General features: G+C 41.7%; 1 protein-coding gene across 1 annotated transcript in view; it reads left to right on the top strand.

The window, feature by feature from the left end:
* Positions 1 to 16,895, top strand: part of NR3C2 (nuclear receptor subfamily 3 group C member 2) — a 326,353-nt gene that overhangs the window by 289,647 nt on the left and 19,811 nt on the right. Inside the window, exon 8 of the mRNA XM_058550170.1 lies at positions 4,397 to 4,554. Within this exon, the coding sequence (XP_058406153.1) occupies positions 4,397 to 4,554 (158 nt within the window). The remainder of the gene's footprint in view (positions 1 to 4,396; positions 4,555 to 16,895) is intronic.

The raw sequence follows: 16,895 nt of genomic DNA, 5'->3' as shown, positions 1-16,895 counted from the left end.
AGAGAAACTGGGAGAGTGTACAGTGATGGAAGCCAAGAGTTGGTTTCCCAGAGGGCCGTAACTATCAGCATAGCTTCCCCAGAGAAAGTTGAGAAGGCTGAGAGAAGCCTACTGGAGTTGACCATTTGACCTCGGGCAGGTGCCAGATGGCCAGGGACTTGCAGATTGATGGGAAGCTGTTTTTAGGCTTCTGGCACCAAGTATGAGAGGAGAGAAGTTGATGGCATAAGGTGCCAGGAGAGACAAGAGAGGACAGGATTAGCCTTGGCAAGGATGTTGAGCACTCCTTCCTCAGACAACGGCACAGGCATTTTCAAACAGAGGGGAAAGAATTTGAGGAAGCTCCCATCACATAAGGGTGAGACCAAGAGTGATGGCAGGGGACAGTAGGGAGAGGAAATCTCTGAGCCAAGTGCTGTGGCCACTGAGGAAACTGAGAAATGTTCTAGATACCAGCGATGCCAGGGCGAGTGGCATGGACTTCAAAGGAGGAGAAGTTGTTGAGTGACCACCTGAAAGCAGAAAAGAGCATCCAGTGCAAGGCCAGCCCTCCCCTTGGCCCATGAATCAGGGGCTTGGAAGAAGAGGCAGTTTTCAGTAGAGTTATTTGGGAGAAAGTCGCATCACTAGCCAAGGTAATAAGGATAGGAGGGATAAGAAGCGATGTTATTTCCAGCAGAGAAGGGCCGGGTCTGAGGAAGAGTGAGCCTGACTCTGGAAGAGCAGGAAGAGGGGATGCGATGACGACTGTGGCTGAGAATCGGTTGCACTTATGTTTAGCACCTCGCAGTTTACGAAGGGTTTTCCCTATATTATCTACTTTAATACTTCAAACAACCCTCCGAGATTGATAGCCCCAGTCTACAGTTAACAAAAAGGAGGCACACGAGTGTCACTTGTTCAGGATGCTCTATGAGGTAGGACTCAGCGTCCAGTGTTGTTCCCACTTGCCCCAGAGCAGGGAGCAAGTGGTGGACAGGAGGCTGGGGCACAGGACGACGGCCGGGAGAGGGGAGCGGTGAGCAGGCCAGTTCTAAACTCCAGCAGAGGGGGCAAACCGGCAGCCTGGTAGGGAGGTGGGGCCAGCACTACACAGCTGTGTTTTGTTTGGCCGGCACAGGTTTTTTTAGGTTGCTTTTGGCCCTTTGTCTTGTTTTATTTTCATTGAATTTGATGGCCCCAGGCAGGGCATGTTCTCTCCCATTTGCCACAGGCCCCACCATTCCTCACTAATTACTCTCAGCCCGTCTCCTGTAGCGTTGTCCGCTCATCTGCAGGGTCAGTAGAACCAGGCGCTTTCTCCCTGCTCTGCACTTCCTCCAGGTTTCTGATGTTCCTCATTTACCCTTTCTGGAATGTAACTTTGGAAATATAATCTTTACATTCAGTGAGAGTGATTTTATTCCCCTTTCCAAGCTATGTCATTTACCGTTACTCTTAGAAAAACGTAAAAAAAAATTATCAGATGGATGATAGAATTTAAATATTTTTTCTAAAAATGCACGTATACTAATTCTTTATAAATTTTGACTCCTCAATCTTAGTGTCTTATCCTTTTACATCCATTTAATCAGTCACCCTATAATCAATTCTGATATCATTTTGAAGCTACTCGAATTAATTTGTTAGCTTCCAAGTAGCTCAGTACTTTCAATTCTTATTTTTGTAGATGCAGGAAAAGCAAAATAAAAAAAAAATTCTTTACTTATGAAAACATAAGAATTTTATGACTCATAGAAACTGCAGGCATTAGTAAGCTTATTTTACTAGTCTATGATAGAATGCATGAAAATTTTTCTTCCTGTTGCACACCTGATGCCCAGTGTATCAAGAAGGTTTTTTAGCAATGACATCAAGAGAGTCTCATGTTCTTTATGCTTACAGAGGAAAGCAGACAAGCTTTCACCCCAGTCATCTCTTTGCTCTTCTCCCACAGATTTTGGTTGATTTCCAGCAGCCCTGCTGCATTTAATAAGTAAATTCAGAAAATCTGAGCAGACCTCCAAACTTTGAGGTTTTACTTAAGTTCTTTTTATTTGTGGGTTTGTTTCAACTTCGAAAAATCTGGCTGGGAAAATGCTACACTACATTTGAGTTACAGCAGTAAAATATAAGTAATATTTGACACAAGTTCATAATCTTGAGAATTTTTGATAACATAACTATCAGAAATATGAAGGCCTTTGGTTAATCTTAGAAGATGTACCAAATAGTATTGAAATATGGTAGTGAAATGTATTCACTCAATTCTAATTTTAGGTAATTTTTTAATGTATAGGTTGACATCCTTAAGCATCTATATTGAAGAACTAAAGGTTTACTCCATAAAATTTTGTAACTTAGAAAAATAAATGTTAATCTGTGAGTGGGCAGTGTAGGCTGTTATTTGCAAACTTTCGGTTTCCTTTAGAAAGTTTTAGGTTAACATTAAAATTTTGGGAGAAAGTGGATCTGTGGTTTAACTGTTAATGTCCCAGTTATTACCATCCTTCTATATGTTTTTTATACTTTTAAAACAAGAGTTTAATTTTAAAGAAAAAACACTACGTGTTACATAATGGATGGCATTTAACTCTGAATGTGAATGTCAAATATTTGAAACCACAACTAATATTGTGGCAGCCTCAGTTATTTGTGCAGTTGCTCTTAGGGATTTATTTTTTCCCCACAAAAATAGACTTAGATAAACCAAAAATCAAAAGCCTCAACGATTAAACTCAAGGAGATGATTATTAACATAATATGTGAAGTTAATTTGCAAGATAATTCATATTTTATACAGGACAACAGGGTTTATTTAGAAACAGTGGTATTCCTGACTTCTAACATAATACTCACAAATGTACTTCACCATTCTAAAGTGCTGATGACCCAAGTAAATTATTATTTATACCAGTTATGATAAATTAGCAAATATGATGTGCAATTAAGAAGTGAAAGTAGTGGCTGGCCGGGTGGCGCAAGTGGTTAAGTGCGCGTGCTCAGCTGCGGCAGCCCAGGAGGGTTCGCCGGTTCGGATCCCGGGCATGCACCAACGCACCGCTTGTCAAGCCATGCTGTGGTGGTGTCCCATATAAAATAGAGGAAGATGGGCATGGATGTTAGCTCAGGGCCAGTCTTCCTCAGGAAACAGAGGAGGATTGGCAGATGTGAGTCAGGGCCGATCTTCCTCACCAAAAAAAAAAAAAAAAAGTGAAAGTAAAAGCAGTGTTCTAAGTGATTTTATTTTTCAAAGTTAAAGCGTAAACATAACTAGATATTGCCTGTAGTGAAAAAAGCAAACATATAAGTGAATTTTCAAAGGGGATACCTTTAGCTTATGCTGTGCCCTACATCTCCTTTCGGAACGCAGCCACAGACACCCTTTCTCCATAAAGTGCATTCACCTGTGTTCTGGGGATGAGCGTCTTCTTTCAGCAGGGCACAGAAGCACTTGATATGCTTCCAAGTCCTGAATCCCCAAGTATTTTTTTAAGTGATATTTTTTCATTTGATTATAAAAGCTAGCCACTACCAAAAAGGAAAGAAGAAAACATAATCTTTAATTTTCTACCTTATCAAAGATAAAAATGAACATGGTTTATTCTCTTTGAAAGTTGTAGCTTTTGCCTTGCATGCAGAGCCACTGTTGTTACCCCATGGCAAACACAAAGCAGTGCTCAGACCCACAGTCAGGTGGTCTGAGAGGTCATGTGACAGTGCCTCAGTGGTCATGTGATCCTGGAGCGAGGAGGATGGAAAGTGCTTCTTTGCGTGCATAGCCTCCCCTTGGTAGATGGCCAGTTTCCCTAAGTGTCTTTGATATTTGAACTTGAATATGAAGATGTTGCTTTCTAATTCTAGCTCTAGCTTAAATTGTCTGTGGCTCTTGCAGTTGTCCTGGAAAATCAAAGTATGTTTTCCCACTTCTAAGGTATTGGCAAGTTAGGATTCATAAAATGCTTTGATGACAGGCCATGAGACAATGTAGCATTGTGGTTAAGAGGCAGTCTTTGGAAGGAGACAGACCTAGGTTTTATACCCCTTCTCTGCCATTTATTTATTGTGTCTTTGGGCAAATGTTTAAACTCCAGTCTTCATTTTCTTCGTCTGTAAAATGAGAATAATATAATGGTTATGTCATAAGATTGATATCAAGATTAAGCAAGCTGATATACACAGTGTATTATCATATACACCCAATAAATAGCAGTTATTATTCTTTTGTATGTGTATGTGTACAAGTGTTTACCAATAGGTAACTGCCATGTTTATTCATAAATGCAATAATTGAGATCCGGTATCTATCTAAAAGTGTGAGCCCAATGACCTCCAAGTCTTCTAGGCAATTTAACTACTAAGAGGCTAATGCTGTTTTCCGTCTGGGAATTTACATGTGTGTATTCCTTAAACACAGTTCCAAAGGATGGCCTCAAATGCCAGGCTGCATTTGAAGAAATGAGGACAAATTATATCAAAGAACTAAGGAAGATGGTAACTAAGTGTCCCAACAATTCTGGGCAGAGCTGGCAGAGGTTCTACCAACTGACCAAGCTTCTGGACTCCATGCATGACGTAAGTAGAGCCCTTTGGTGCCTGTTAAGTGAAAGATCAACAACCACACACTCTTGACCAAATGAAACCATAGAGCTATGAAAGAGTTCTCAGGGCTTTGGGAAGAATAAGGGTAAATTATCCAGTGGGAGGCAACAAGAGTTGAGAACTGATTAGGAAGGAAAATTTTCTTCAGATAAGCTTTGAAACAAACCTCATTTAAAACAAAGGGTGCGGCGCTTTTCATTCCTGAGCAGCATAAGAGAAATGTGCACCATAATGGGAAAACTCCTGTGTCCTGGGCCGAGGAAGGCCCTCAGATTTGCTACAGGTGTCAGATCAAGTTTCACATTTCTGCTTGCAATTTAGAAAATGTCTGGTGAATAAAAATGTTTGCTTTAACATTGAATAAATAGCGTCCATCTTCTACAACTGTTAATCTAATAACCCAGTCTTTCAAAAACATTATTAGTGGTCCAGCTCCAGCTTGGATCATCATCTCGATCTTTGCCAAATTTTGAATGCTATATTCACTGTTCTTCATAGGAGTCACCTTTCTTGTCTTATGTAAATATAGAAAGTAAATTCTGAGCTTGTTTCTAATTTAATCAATTGTAGATGTAGTTGAGGTGTTTGTTAGAAGTTTCTACAAAATATGGATTTGGATAACAGGCTTTGTTATGTCATTTAAAATATGCTTCTCATTTCACTTTGCAAGCAGTTTCTCCAGTTCTGGCTCAAAAAAAATTATATGCAGTCATGCTAATTTAGTTTTTAATATTTGTGAGGTTTTCGTACTTTCTTTTGGAAAATTTATTGCCCAAGTTCAGCTCATGTGATTTGTATAAGAAACTCTTTTTCAGATTTTTCTCTATTGTTAAGAAAAATGTTGACAGGCTCCATGACCAATATTATAATAGTATTCCTATTGAAATAATGGTTCATACTTTAACAATTTGTCTATGCCAGTGGAATAGTATCTCTCTGTGGGTTGATTGATAAAAGTGTCACTTTCTATTGTTTTACACTGAAGACCCAGTGCTGTCATGTTGACCTTTGCTTTCTCTGAACTTTTCATATGATAGGAGTCAAATCCCCACAAGGTGAATTCAGTGATAGTTTTGCTGATTATCAGTGGCCTAAAGAGCGTGGTTTAATGGAAAATCTTAGGAATAGGAGATGATGACAAGACTTTGGAGAACACAGCAAATGTCTTCACAACTCTCACAAAAGGAAGTGAAAGAAGCTAGAGCATGGAACATGGATCATCTACATGAGAGCAAGGAGCACAGTTACTTTCTTTTGTTGGTTTTCTTGAAAGTCCTTAGTAGAACTCAGAATAGGGTTTTGTGGTTCTTTCTTGATGAATTCTGTTTGTTCAAATGTATCGGCAGGCACAAGTACATATCAAAATGAGTATGTAATTGTCATCACAACACACCATAATAGACGATACATTTTGAAGCAATTTTCTTGTAATGAGACTGACCACAGAAGTTAAAACTTGTTTTTCCACGATCTTTCAGAATCTTTGAGCCTTAAGCAAAGTTGCCCAGTGGAAACACTCTGAGGCGACACCAGTGGTCAATGTGTCAGACTGTCCTCTGCCAGCTTGTTGGTAGTGCGAGCTCAGTGTTTGGCACAAGATAGGAACTCAGTGAACAGTTGCCAAGTGGCTACATCATAAATGATGATTTTCTGCAAAATCCCCCAAGGCAAATAAGTGTCTTTTTAGTTTTTTTTTAATCAAGGTATAATTGATACACAATAAGCGGAATATGCTTAAAGTGTACCATTTGGGAAGTTTGACACATGTACACACCCATGAATCTATCATCACAAGCAAGACAACAAACATATCCATGACCCCAAAAGTTTCCTAGTGTCCCTTTTTAACCTTCCTGCTATCTCCTGCTCTCCAGTTGCATTCTATATTGCTTTCTGGCAATACAGTCATGCATCACTTAACAATGGGGCTGCGTTCTGAGAAATGCATCGTTAGGCGATTTTGTCATTATGTGAACATCATAGAGTGTACCTACACAAACCTAGATGGTATAGCCTACCACACACCTGGGCTATATGGTACTAATCTTATGGGACCACCATCGTATGTGCAGTCCATCATAACATTGTTATGCAGCACAGGGCTGTATTGATTAGTTTATATATTCTAGTGTTTCAGATAAATAGAATCACATGGTATGGTCTTTTTTTTCTGGCTTCCTTCCCTTAACATAATTATTTTGAGATTCATCCATTCTGTTGCGTATATCGATAGTTCATTCCTACTTATTGCTGAGTAGCATCCCATCATATGATTATTCCACAAATTGGTAGTCCAGTCACCTATTGATGGATATTTGGGTTGTTTCCAGATTTGGGACTATTACAGATAAAGCTTCACTGAACATTTGTGTACAGATCTTTGATGGACATTGCTTTCTTTTTCTTGGGTGAATAGCTAGTAGTGGAATGCCTGGGTCATATGGTAGGTGTATTTTCATTTTTTATGAAATTGCCAAACTGTTTTCCAAAGTGGCTGTACAATTGTACATTCCCTTGAGAAGTGTGTGTGAGTTCAAATTGCTCCACATCCTTGCTAACTCTTGGTATGACTAGTTTTTTTAGTTTTAGCCATTCTAATAGCTGTGTGGTGGTGTCTCACTATGGTTTTAATTCGTATTTCCCTACTGATTAATGATCTTTTCATATGCTTATTTACCATCTTTATGTCTTCTTTGGTAAAATGTCTGTTAACTCTCTTGTTCATTTTTTTTTTTTATTTTCTGACGGAGATTCGCGGTGAGCTAACATCTGTGCCAATCTTTCTCTATCTTGTATATGGGTCGCTGCCACAGCATGGCCGCCAATGAGTGGTATAGGTCCACGCCCAGGAACCAAGCCTGGGCCGCAGAAGCAGAACATGCCAAACTTAACCAGTAGGCCACGGGGCTGGCCCCTTTTGTTCATTTTTTTAAATTGGATTGTTTGTTTTTAATTGGAGTGTTTAAATTGGATTGTTGAGTTTTAAGAGCTTTTTATATATTCTAGATACAGTTCCTTTATCAGATACCTAAGTTGCAGTTTTCTTCTAGTCCGTGACTTGTCTTTTTATTCTCTTAACAATGTCTTTTGAAGAGCAAGAGTTTTCAATTTTGAAAGTCCAATTGGTTATTTTTTCTTTTATGAATCACGTTTTTGGTGTTGTATCTAAGAAATCCTCGTCCAAACTGATGTCACAAAGCTTTTCTGCTGCATTTTCTTCTAGAGATCACTTTCCTTCACTGACTGATATGTAGTGTCTCAAAGACCATTTTTTTCGTGAATTTTTTTTCCTGAGCATTTTTGGTTGTTTCTGATGGAAAGGTGAATCCAATCCATCTTACTCCACTTTGGTTGGAAGGAGAATATTCTTTCGGGAATCATTGGAATTATTTTAATTCTCAAACCTTTATTTTAAATTATCAAAAATTTTCAATCTTAGAAGTTGCCTAACAAAAGCATCTTTAATGCTCTATTTGTATTCCTATTCCAGACAGAACATTGAAAATGCATTGTAAGTCTAGAGGGGACTTTCTAACATTCACGCTTACTCAGACATGAGACTGCCTACAGCTTTTTCATTAGAGTAAATTAGTGAATCGGCATTTGTGGAATTTTCTTCCAGGGTACAAAGAGCTACATGACAACTGGCTCTGTACTCAGAGCCTAGTTCTGGTCAGTTGGTGGAAAGAAAGCATTTGTTCCTAAGGATCACACAAATAAGAACCCTATGAATGTAAATCAAAGTTCTGCTTAAACAGCATGCATAGTATGCCGCCCTTCAGAACACATGTGCACAGCCCTTGGGACACACGTGCATAGCTCTCAGGACACATGGATTTCTCCCACATGGTGTGCACGTGTTGGCAGAACAGTGCCAAGGTGAGTGAAAGGAACGTTCTCTGAAAGGACAGGTTGACAGTTAACAAGTATTTGAGTGGGTCAGCAACTTTCACGAATCATAAGCCCTCTGAACATCAATCTTTCCCCAAAAAATGTTTCCAAGAAAGCAGCTGTGGGAAGGCTCCTGGGAATAGATGTATTTTGGCATTGTAAATGTTTGGGTGTTATATGTAAAGCTTAGAGATTCCTTATTCTTCTAGAGAGAATTGACAATTAATAGTCATTTTCCAGCTATTGCTAGGAGTGGCAGTTAATTTCCTATCAGTGTAAGAAGCACATTTCTAATGAATTTGTTGGTAACTTCTATTCATTCATGGAGATCAAGGACTATTTATGTCATGATCAGTGTGTAGAACAGTTAGTAAATGTTAAATTATGATATTAATAGTATTTCTTAGAGGCAAAAATTACCCTTTCTCTATTGAATAATTTTATGGTCATATCATTGTGTCAACTTTATTTCAGTAAACACACTAGCAGAAATGTGCCTCATGCCTAGCAAAATTGATAAGGCTACAGAGGATACAAAATAAATGTATGACACCAACCCAACTCTCAGATAGCTTAGATTCTAGAGAGGCAGCTGGAGCATGATGCAAGGCAGGAGGTAAACAGGTGCCGAAATCGGTCGCCTGGGCAGTGGGACCTTTGAGAGCACGTGTGTTGATGAGCCCCTACCATGTTCTAGGACCAGAGGTGCAAGTGTGAACAGAATGCCTGTCCTTAGGAACGCTGCTTGTCTGATGGAGGAAGATGTTCATATCATTCAACAAATACTTTGGTGTCTGAAAGTGCCAGGCAGTGTACTTGGGGGAAGAGACCCAACGCTAGGCCTCCAGGAGGGTTCAGCCTGCTCCGGCCAACCAGCGAGCACTGTACAGGGCAGCACGCCAAGAGCTCTGACGAGGTGAGCACACCACGAGTTGTGGGCTCCCTGACGTTTATGCTGAGTTGATGGAAGGCCTTGTCGAGAAGGTCTTGGAGCCAGCTGTGCTGGGCAGGGGTCATGGAAGGCTTCCAAGGGGGTGTCAGAGAATCTTTATGTCATGGAATACCAGACACAGACCAGAGAGTGATTTCTCAAGGTCAGTAGGTAGCTAGTGGCAACTGGACTCCTCTTCACTCACTGTCTAGTGCTCCTGGCACCACCCTCATGAGGAAGGAGAGCTTCAGGCTGATAGCAGCTGTTCGGTTTTAGGCTGGGCTACATCTTTGGAGATCAGAAAACTAGCACTGAGGAACATTAAAAACAGCTGCACTGTTCTCCAGCTCTCCAGACTCATTTGGATCTTCTCTGGCATCTTCTGGAATGCATTGTTTTTGTGAGGCACCGGGTTGCATCTTAAAGGCAGTGAAGCTGGTGTTGTATTAAAACGTCATGCATGTTTAGCAGTTCTCAAAACAAAATGTTAGGTCTGTCTCAACATAAGCTGAGCAGCTTCGGTGTGCGGGCTTGTCTCTGTGTATGATCATTAAACCCGGCTAAGAACCTTCCGGTTGCCTGGGCGGGCACCGGTGTGTCACTCAGATGCTGTTCTCTACATGACCACAGGAAACACTGTGAGGGTCATGTTGCTGAATAATTGCTTTCTGTGGTTCCAGAGGGAATGCCCAACACTGAAGTGACTCTTTTCTAGCCAGGCTCTCGGAGCCAAGGTTTCCCTTCTGTGAGGGGGGAGAGGCGGGTGGGGTGAGAGCAGAACATCTGGTGATACAGTAAATGCTACACGTGCACGCTGGGGAGACTTCATTCTTTATGTGAAGAGGGTGTCACGTCTCCGTGACACAATCACCAGCAAAAGAGATATAGCTGCAAGCAGCCGAGATGATTAACAAATTATTTTGAGATTCCCCTTGCTCATTTAATGAGTGGGTGCTTTTGCATCAGGCTGTGGTGGTGGTAATTTCTATTGTGATCACACATAGGTGGTTTCGAGATGGATGCACACCTATTTTAAGTGTGTCTTACTGCTTATTGGGGAATGCCAGCCACAAGCTGGGCTCGGTCCACCCTTTGAGCAGCCTGCTCACTTTCACATTTGATTCTGTTTTATATCTTTCCAGTCAATTTCTCCTCAGGAAAAGTTCTGAGGCCAAAATAGGAGCCCACCTCAGAAATAGGACCCCAGGGGACAGCAGAAAGAGCGTGGCCTGTGGTGCTGTCACCACCGTTTCTCTCATTAAACTTAGGCACTTTACTGAAATTTTTGGGCCCTCAGTTTCTTCAGCTGTAAAATGGGAATAATACCCATCTTATAGGGAATTTTCAGAAGTGAATGAAATAACAGGGATGGAGGCATCCGCCACATAACAGGCACCAAACAGATGTTCACCCCATCGCTTCACCTTTTCTCAGACTATGTTTGAGTTTCCTCAGAACCGTGTCTCTGCACCACCAAAGAGCATCCTTCAGGCAGTTGTAATTTACTTTTAAGCGCAGCGACACCCAAACAGGCACATAGCATGTGCCTTCAAGGAGCTGACAGGCTAAGGTGGGCAAGGTCAAGCTGGGAAGTAGGCAGGAAGGAGCATTCCACAGTGTAGGGCGGGAAGCAGGTAAGTTATATGACAGCAAGGCGCTTAGGGTTAATTCAGTACAGAAGCATTTCCACGGTCCTGCAGGTCCCAGTACGCACCAGTCAGCTTTCTGGGGGTCCTGCTAGACGTTTACCAGGGGAGACTAGTATTGGTGAAAACATATTGGGGTGTGCTTCAGCCGCTTTCCAATTCGCTGAAGGGATTGAAGGTGTTCGATGATGGAGGTGATGGGGGATTGCTGTGGGGTGACCATCAGGAAGGATTGATGTTGGTGAACTGAACACCCTTGCCCAGGGTGTTCTTAGAACACTGCCAATAATTAATAAAGGCTGGCCATGCTGCTGCGGTGTGTGGAGAGAAATTTCCCTGTCTTCTCGTTGCTCAGGTGACAATAAAATGAGATTATTTGATTCTATATCTGTAATAAAATACCCAGTGCTGGCTGTGCCACACGTGTGTGCGTAAGAGAGATCAAGATGCAAAGCCACATTCTCTCTATCTCACCGAGTGAAACAACTATTTAATATAATTGTTAGCAGTATTATACTGCCTTCTTCTTTGACAAGATCGTGACTAAGAAGGATTCTAAATAAAGGAAGAGTTGTTTATTCCAGAGTCAGCTAAGTGAGCAGAGCCTTATCTTCCAGGGCACCGGGGGAGGCAAAGACCCACTCCTCCTGAAAAAGAAGTGAAGATTCCAAATTAAAGGAATAATGGACATGGCAGATCTGATTCTTTGTCTAGTTGGTGAAACCAGTGGAGCAGTTATTAACAGTTTACAGCGTCTCTTTCTGCATCTCTATATTAGATAGGGACTGCCATTTGCCTTACAAATTTCTCATTTCAGGGGTATAGTGCAGTTCAGAATACATTGCCCTGGGTGAATTGTGCCAATGAGTGCTTATTTTCATTTAAAACATTTTTATGTTTGTATAATTGAAAAAAATGCATCAAATATATTTAAAAATAAGAATGGGGGAAATGGAAAAAATAAGTAAGAGTGTTCTTTTATTTCAATATCATGAATAAATAGAGAATTGATGACTTTGGTGTGATGTGGAAAGGTCTGGGAGGCTCAAGGATTGGTGTGTTTGATATGCTGGTGGCAGGGGCCGCAAAGCCCGGTTGGGAGACGTAACTCCCCATAGATTTGAGGGTGTCTTTACCTGCTGTTGCTTCTTTGTTCCCAACATTAATGGTTTAAGGGCAGCGTTGGTCAGTGGTTATGATTGTGTCTCTCCAAGCTCCCCTAGGGCTTGTAATCTGTTCGTATTGTGAGAGGCAGCAGAACGGCTGAATTACTGTCTTCCTAAACCTGTTGAACAGAGGATCTGAATAACCAGGACACTACATAAGAAAAGTTATTTTTTTCAGTGCACAGTTGTTTTATACTCTGTGGAATGAGCCATCTGTATCTCAGTTGTCCCTTCTAAACAGTCTCCATGGGGGTGTGCAAAGAAAGCACTGCTAAGGGGCTCTGCTGCTGAGAGTGAGCGTGATGCTTCTGGAACGTGAGCCCCTGGCAGAGCAGGTACACATACGGCAGCCTCTGCGCATATGCCGGGCCAGGCATGGTGCTGGTGCTAAGGATACCACAGCAGCAAAGGAGGCTTGGTCCCGTGCAGTGGAGGAATATAGACAAGTAACCTGGGCATTAAAGTGCAGTGTGATAGGTGCTCCATATGGACTGAAGGACCATAGGCGGAGTGTCTGGAAGGGTAAGTGGCAGGGTGCAGGTGGGCCATGGCATGAGGTGAGGGAAATGATTGCTAAGCAAGCCCCAAAGGCAAAGGAGGAGTTGGCCAGACAGAGGGAAGCTACTCCACGCCAAAAGAGTTCATATCCCAAGGGAGAGAATGCATGGTGATTTTGAGAAAGGGAGAACTTCATTGTATCCAAGAGCATCAGAGAGAAACAGAGAGAAATGAGGAGGGAGATGATGAAGGGGTCTGTAAACCACGTTAAGGAAGCTGTTGAGGGATTTTGAGCACATCTGTAGAGAATCTAGAGCTGCTCCATCCAGTGCAATAACCACTAGCCACGTGTGGCTATTTACATGTAAATTAATTAAAATTAAGTAAAATTTGAAATTGAGTTGCCCAATCACACTGGCCACATTTCACGTGCACAGTAGCCACATGTGGCTAGCTGTCACCATTTGGGACGGTGCAGAAAGTCGTAGTGGACGATGCTGACCGAGAGAATCTCTTAGAGGAGGAGCAAGAGGAACAAAAGGCCAGGTAGGATGCTGGTGCAGTGGTCCAGGTAAGAAGGGGGTGGGGGCGGGAGGGCCGGGGAGATATTCAGGTGGTGGAATGGATGGTGCTTGGTGTGGGAGCCAGGAGGAGGAGGCTGAGAAAAGAGGGAACAGGTCTAAATGACCCCCAGGATTTGGATGGAGATAGCTGGGCGGGGCAGAGGGCACACCAGCACTAAGAGGGGACACGGGAGGAGCTTTGTGAAGGGCGATGATGCGTGTTTTTGTATGTACTGATTTGAGGTGCCCTTAGGACATCCCAGGGGAAGTGTCAGGAGAGCACTGGGCTCTGTGGAGGTAATCATGAGGAAAGCAAAGTACTGATGTAGACTCAGGAAGTGGCAGCTCGTGGTGCTCACTGAAGCCTGGGGGTAGATGGAGCTGCTCAGGCATTGGTGTGGCAAGAGGAGGGCCTAGAACTGAACCCCAGGGGAAAAGATCACCAACGGACCAAAACCAGGAAGGCACCTACAGAGAGTCTGCAAAGGAGTGGCTGCTGAGGCAAGATAAGGAGGCAAAGATAGGGACATAGGGGACCAGCCGGAAAAGACTGTGTCTCCCACGGTGCAAATGAGGGGTCACAGGGGCAGAAGCTCTGGAAAGGTTAGTAAACAATCTGAAAACTCTTCAGCAGCCATAGCAACAAGGAGGTTATTATGAAGAATAGCTGATTGATTCAAGTTGTGTTAATGCTCGCTCGGTTTCCAGTAACTCGATCAAAAGCCACAAAGCAAACAGGGAGGAGAGTTAACTGAAAAAAAAGTAAAGCTTCTTAGTAAAATTGCTTTAATAAATAGAAAAGAAGTGTGCATCTTTCTGTTATGTGAGGGAATGTATGTAAATGAGCATTTTGAATGTGGATGCAAGTCTTTGTGTTTCTAAGTTTAAGTAGAGCTAAGAAATCACAGTAGCTTAGCAAACTCTCTCTGTGTAAATAACCCCAAAAGAAACTGTATTACAGACCTTGACCCATGTATGAGTAATTTAGAATTAGTAAAAGCTTTCTTATGTACTAGATACATATACAGATATAGATATGAGTGTGTGTATGTATATCACACATAAAGAGAATTTGGCATCGAAGGCCACCATGATGCTTCAGAGCTGATCTTGCGTTTCAAGTCATGATTCTATCAGTAATATTGGTTCTGAGTCCTTTCTCACCAATCTGGAAGATTATACTTTACTTATACCTTAATTATAATGACAGTTAATTTCTACTTGCAGCCACAGAACTTCATCCTTTGGTCTTGTGTGGTTGGTCATGATTTTTGTGGCTGATAATGCAAAATCTGGGTTATTTCCTTACCTCTTTGGAAAAGGTTGATTTAAAACATTTGTTTAGACTATTTAAGACAGTGCTGGGGCCGGCCCCGTGGTGCAGCGGTTAAGTGTGCGCGCTCCGCTGCTGGCAGCCCAGGTTTGGATCCGGGGTGCGCACAGACACACCACTTGTCACGCCATGCTGTGGCGGTGTCCCATATAAAGTGGAGGAAGATGGGCATGGATGTTAGCCCAGGGCTGGTCTTCCTCAGCAAAAAAAAGAGGAGGATTGGCATGGATGTTAGCTCAGGGCTGATCTTCCTCACACACACACAAAAAAAAGACAGCGCTTACCAACTGATGGCCAGGCAACATTCTAAGATGCAGTTGTATTAGATTTTAGAGAAGTGAAGAAAAAAACTTCAATATAGGAGTTTGTAATTTTTTTTTAATTGTGGTAAAATACACAAATATAAAATTTACTACTTTAACCATTTTTAACTGTACCGTTCAGTAGTATTAAGTACATTCACAGTGTTGTACAGCCAGTCTCCAGAACTCTTCGTCTTGCAAAACTGAAACTCTATACCTGTTCAACAACTCCTCATTTCCCCTCCCCCAAGCCGTTGGAACCACCGTTCTACTTTCTGTCTCTGAATTTGACTACTCTAGGTACCTCATATATGTGGACTCATACAGTGCTTGTCTTTTTAAGACTGACTGATTTCACTTAGCCTAATGTCCTCAAGGTTGAACCATGTTGTAGCATGTGTCAGAATTTTGTTCTATTTTAAGGCTGAATAATATTCCATTGTATGTATATACTGCATTTTGTTTATCCATTTATCTGTGAATGGATGTTTGAGTTGCTTCTACGTCTTGGCTGTTGTGAATAATGCTGCTGTGAACATGGTTGTGCAGATACCTCTTTGAGACCCTGCTTTCAGTTCTTTTGGTATATTCCTAGAAGTGAAATTGCTGGATCTTGTGATAATTCTGTTTAATTTTTTGAGGAATCACCAAACTGTTTTACACAATTTTTTACATTACCACCAACAGGGCAAAGGGTTCCAGTTTCTCAAAATCCTTACCAACACTTGGTTATTTGCTGGGTTTTTTATAGTGGTAATCCTAATGGGTGTTAAGGTGGTATCTCACTGTGGCTTTGATTTACATATCCCTTATGATAGTGATGCCAGCCCTGGTGGTCTGGTGGTTAAGATTTGGCACTGTCACCTCTGCAGCCTAGATTTGTTTCCCGGTCAGGGTACTACACTACCCATCTGTCAGTTGTCATACTGTGGCAGCTGCGTGTTGCTGTGATGCTGAGAGCTATGCCACCTGTATTTCACATACCAACAGTGTCACCCATGGTGGTGGACAGGTTTCAGCAGAGCTTCCAGATTAAGACAGATGAGGAGGAAGGACCTGGCCTACCACTTCCTAAAAAATTGACCATGAAAACCCTATGAATAGCAGCAGAGCATTGGCTGATATAGCACCAGCTATAGGTGAGGGGTGAGGGGATGGCGCAAAAAGACCAGGCAGGGTTTCACTCTACTGTACACAGAGTCGCTAGGAGTCAGAATTGGCTGGACAGCACTAACAATAACAGGTAGTGATACTGAGCATCTTTTCATGTGTTTATTGGCCATAGATATGTCTTCTTTAGAGAATTTTCTATTCAAGTCCTTTGCCCATTTTTTAATTGGTTGTTTTGTTGTTGTTGACTTATAGGAGTTCTTTATATATTCAGGCTATTAACCCATTATCAGATATATGATTTACAAATATTTTCTCTCATTCCATTGGTTTTGTTTGCTTTGGTGTCAAAGTCTTTCACTTATGAACTTATGATGATAACAGATAGTAGTTTGTTTCTTTTAATCCTTAACTGGCAAAATTTAAAGTTGAGTCTGATCCTAATTTAAAGAGAGGGGAAAAAAGCATTTCTTCTTTTGATAAGTACTCCTTTGGCTTCATTATTAATTAACATTTCATAAGTTGCGTGCCCACAGAACATGTGTTACTGTTCACAGCTAGTTTTGAAAGAACACTGGGGGAAGACTAGGACCTTGCCTTGTCTGGGGAGGTATAAAGGAATTGTGCTTTCCATTCCCACCTGATTCTGTGAGATTTGTGATGCCATAGGGTGAGCTTTCTTGAAAAAACACAATATCAGGTATAAACAACCACTGAGGGTCCTGGAAGCCATGCTCAAAGAAAAATCACATCTACGTCTAACCTGACACACAGGAATCTCTTCCTAATCTGAAATATATCTAGGGAAGATTTTGGAAAACTATCTCATTGTCTAACACCTGTGTCAATAAATCCTCCCCTCTTATGCAGCCTA

This window comes from Diceros bicornis, chromosome 11 (assembly GCF_020826845.1).
Source record: "Diceros bicornis minor isolate mBicDic1 chromosome 11, mDicBic1.mat.cur, whole genome shotgun sequence".
NCBI classification, from domain to species: Eukaryota; Metazoa; Chordata; class Mammalia; order Perissodactyla; family Rhinocerotidae; genus Diceros; species Diceros bicornis.
This window is presented reverse-complemented; position numbering and strand designations above follow the sequence as displayed.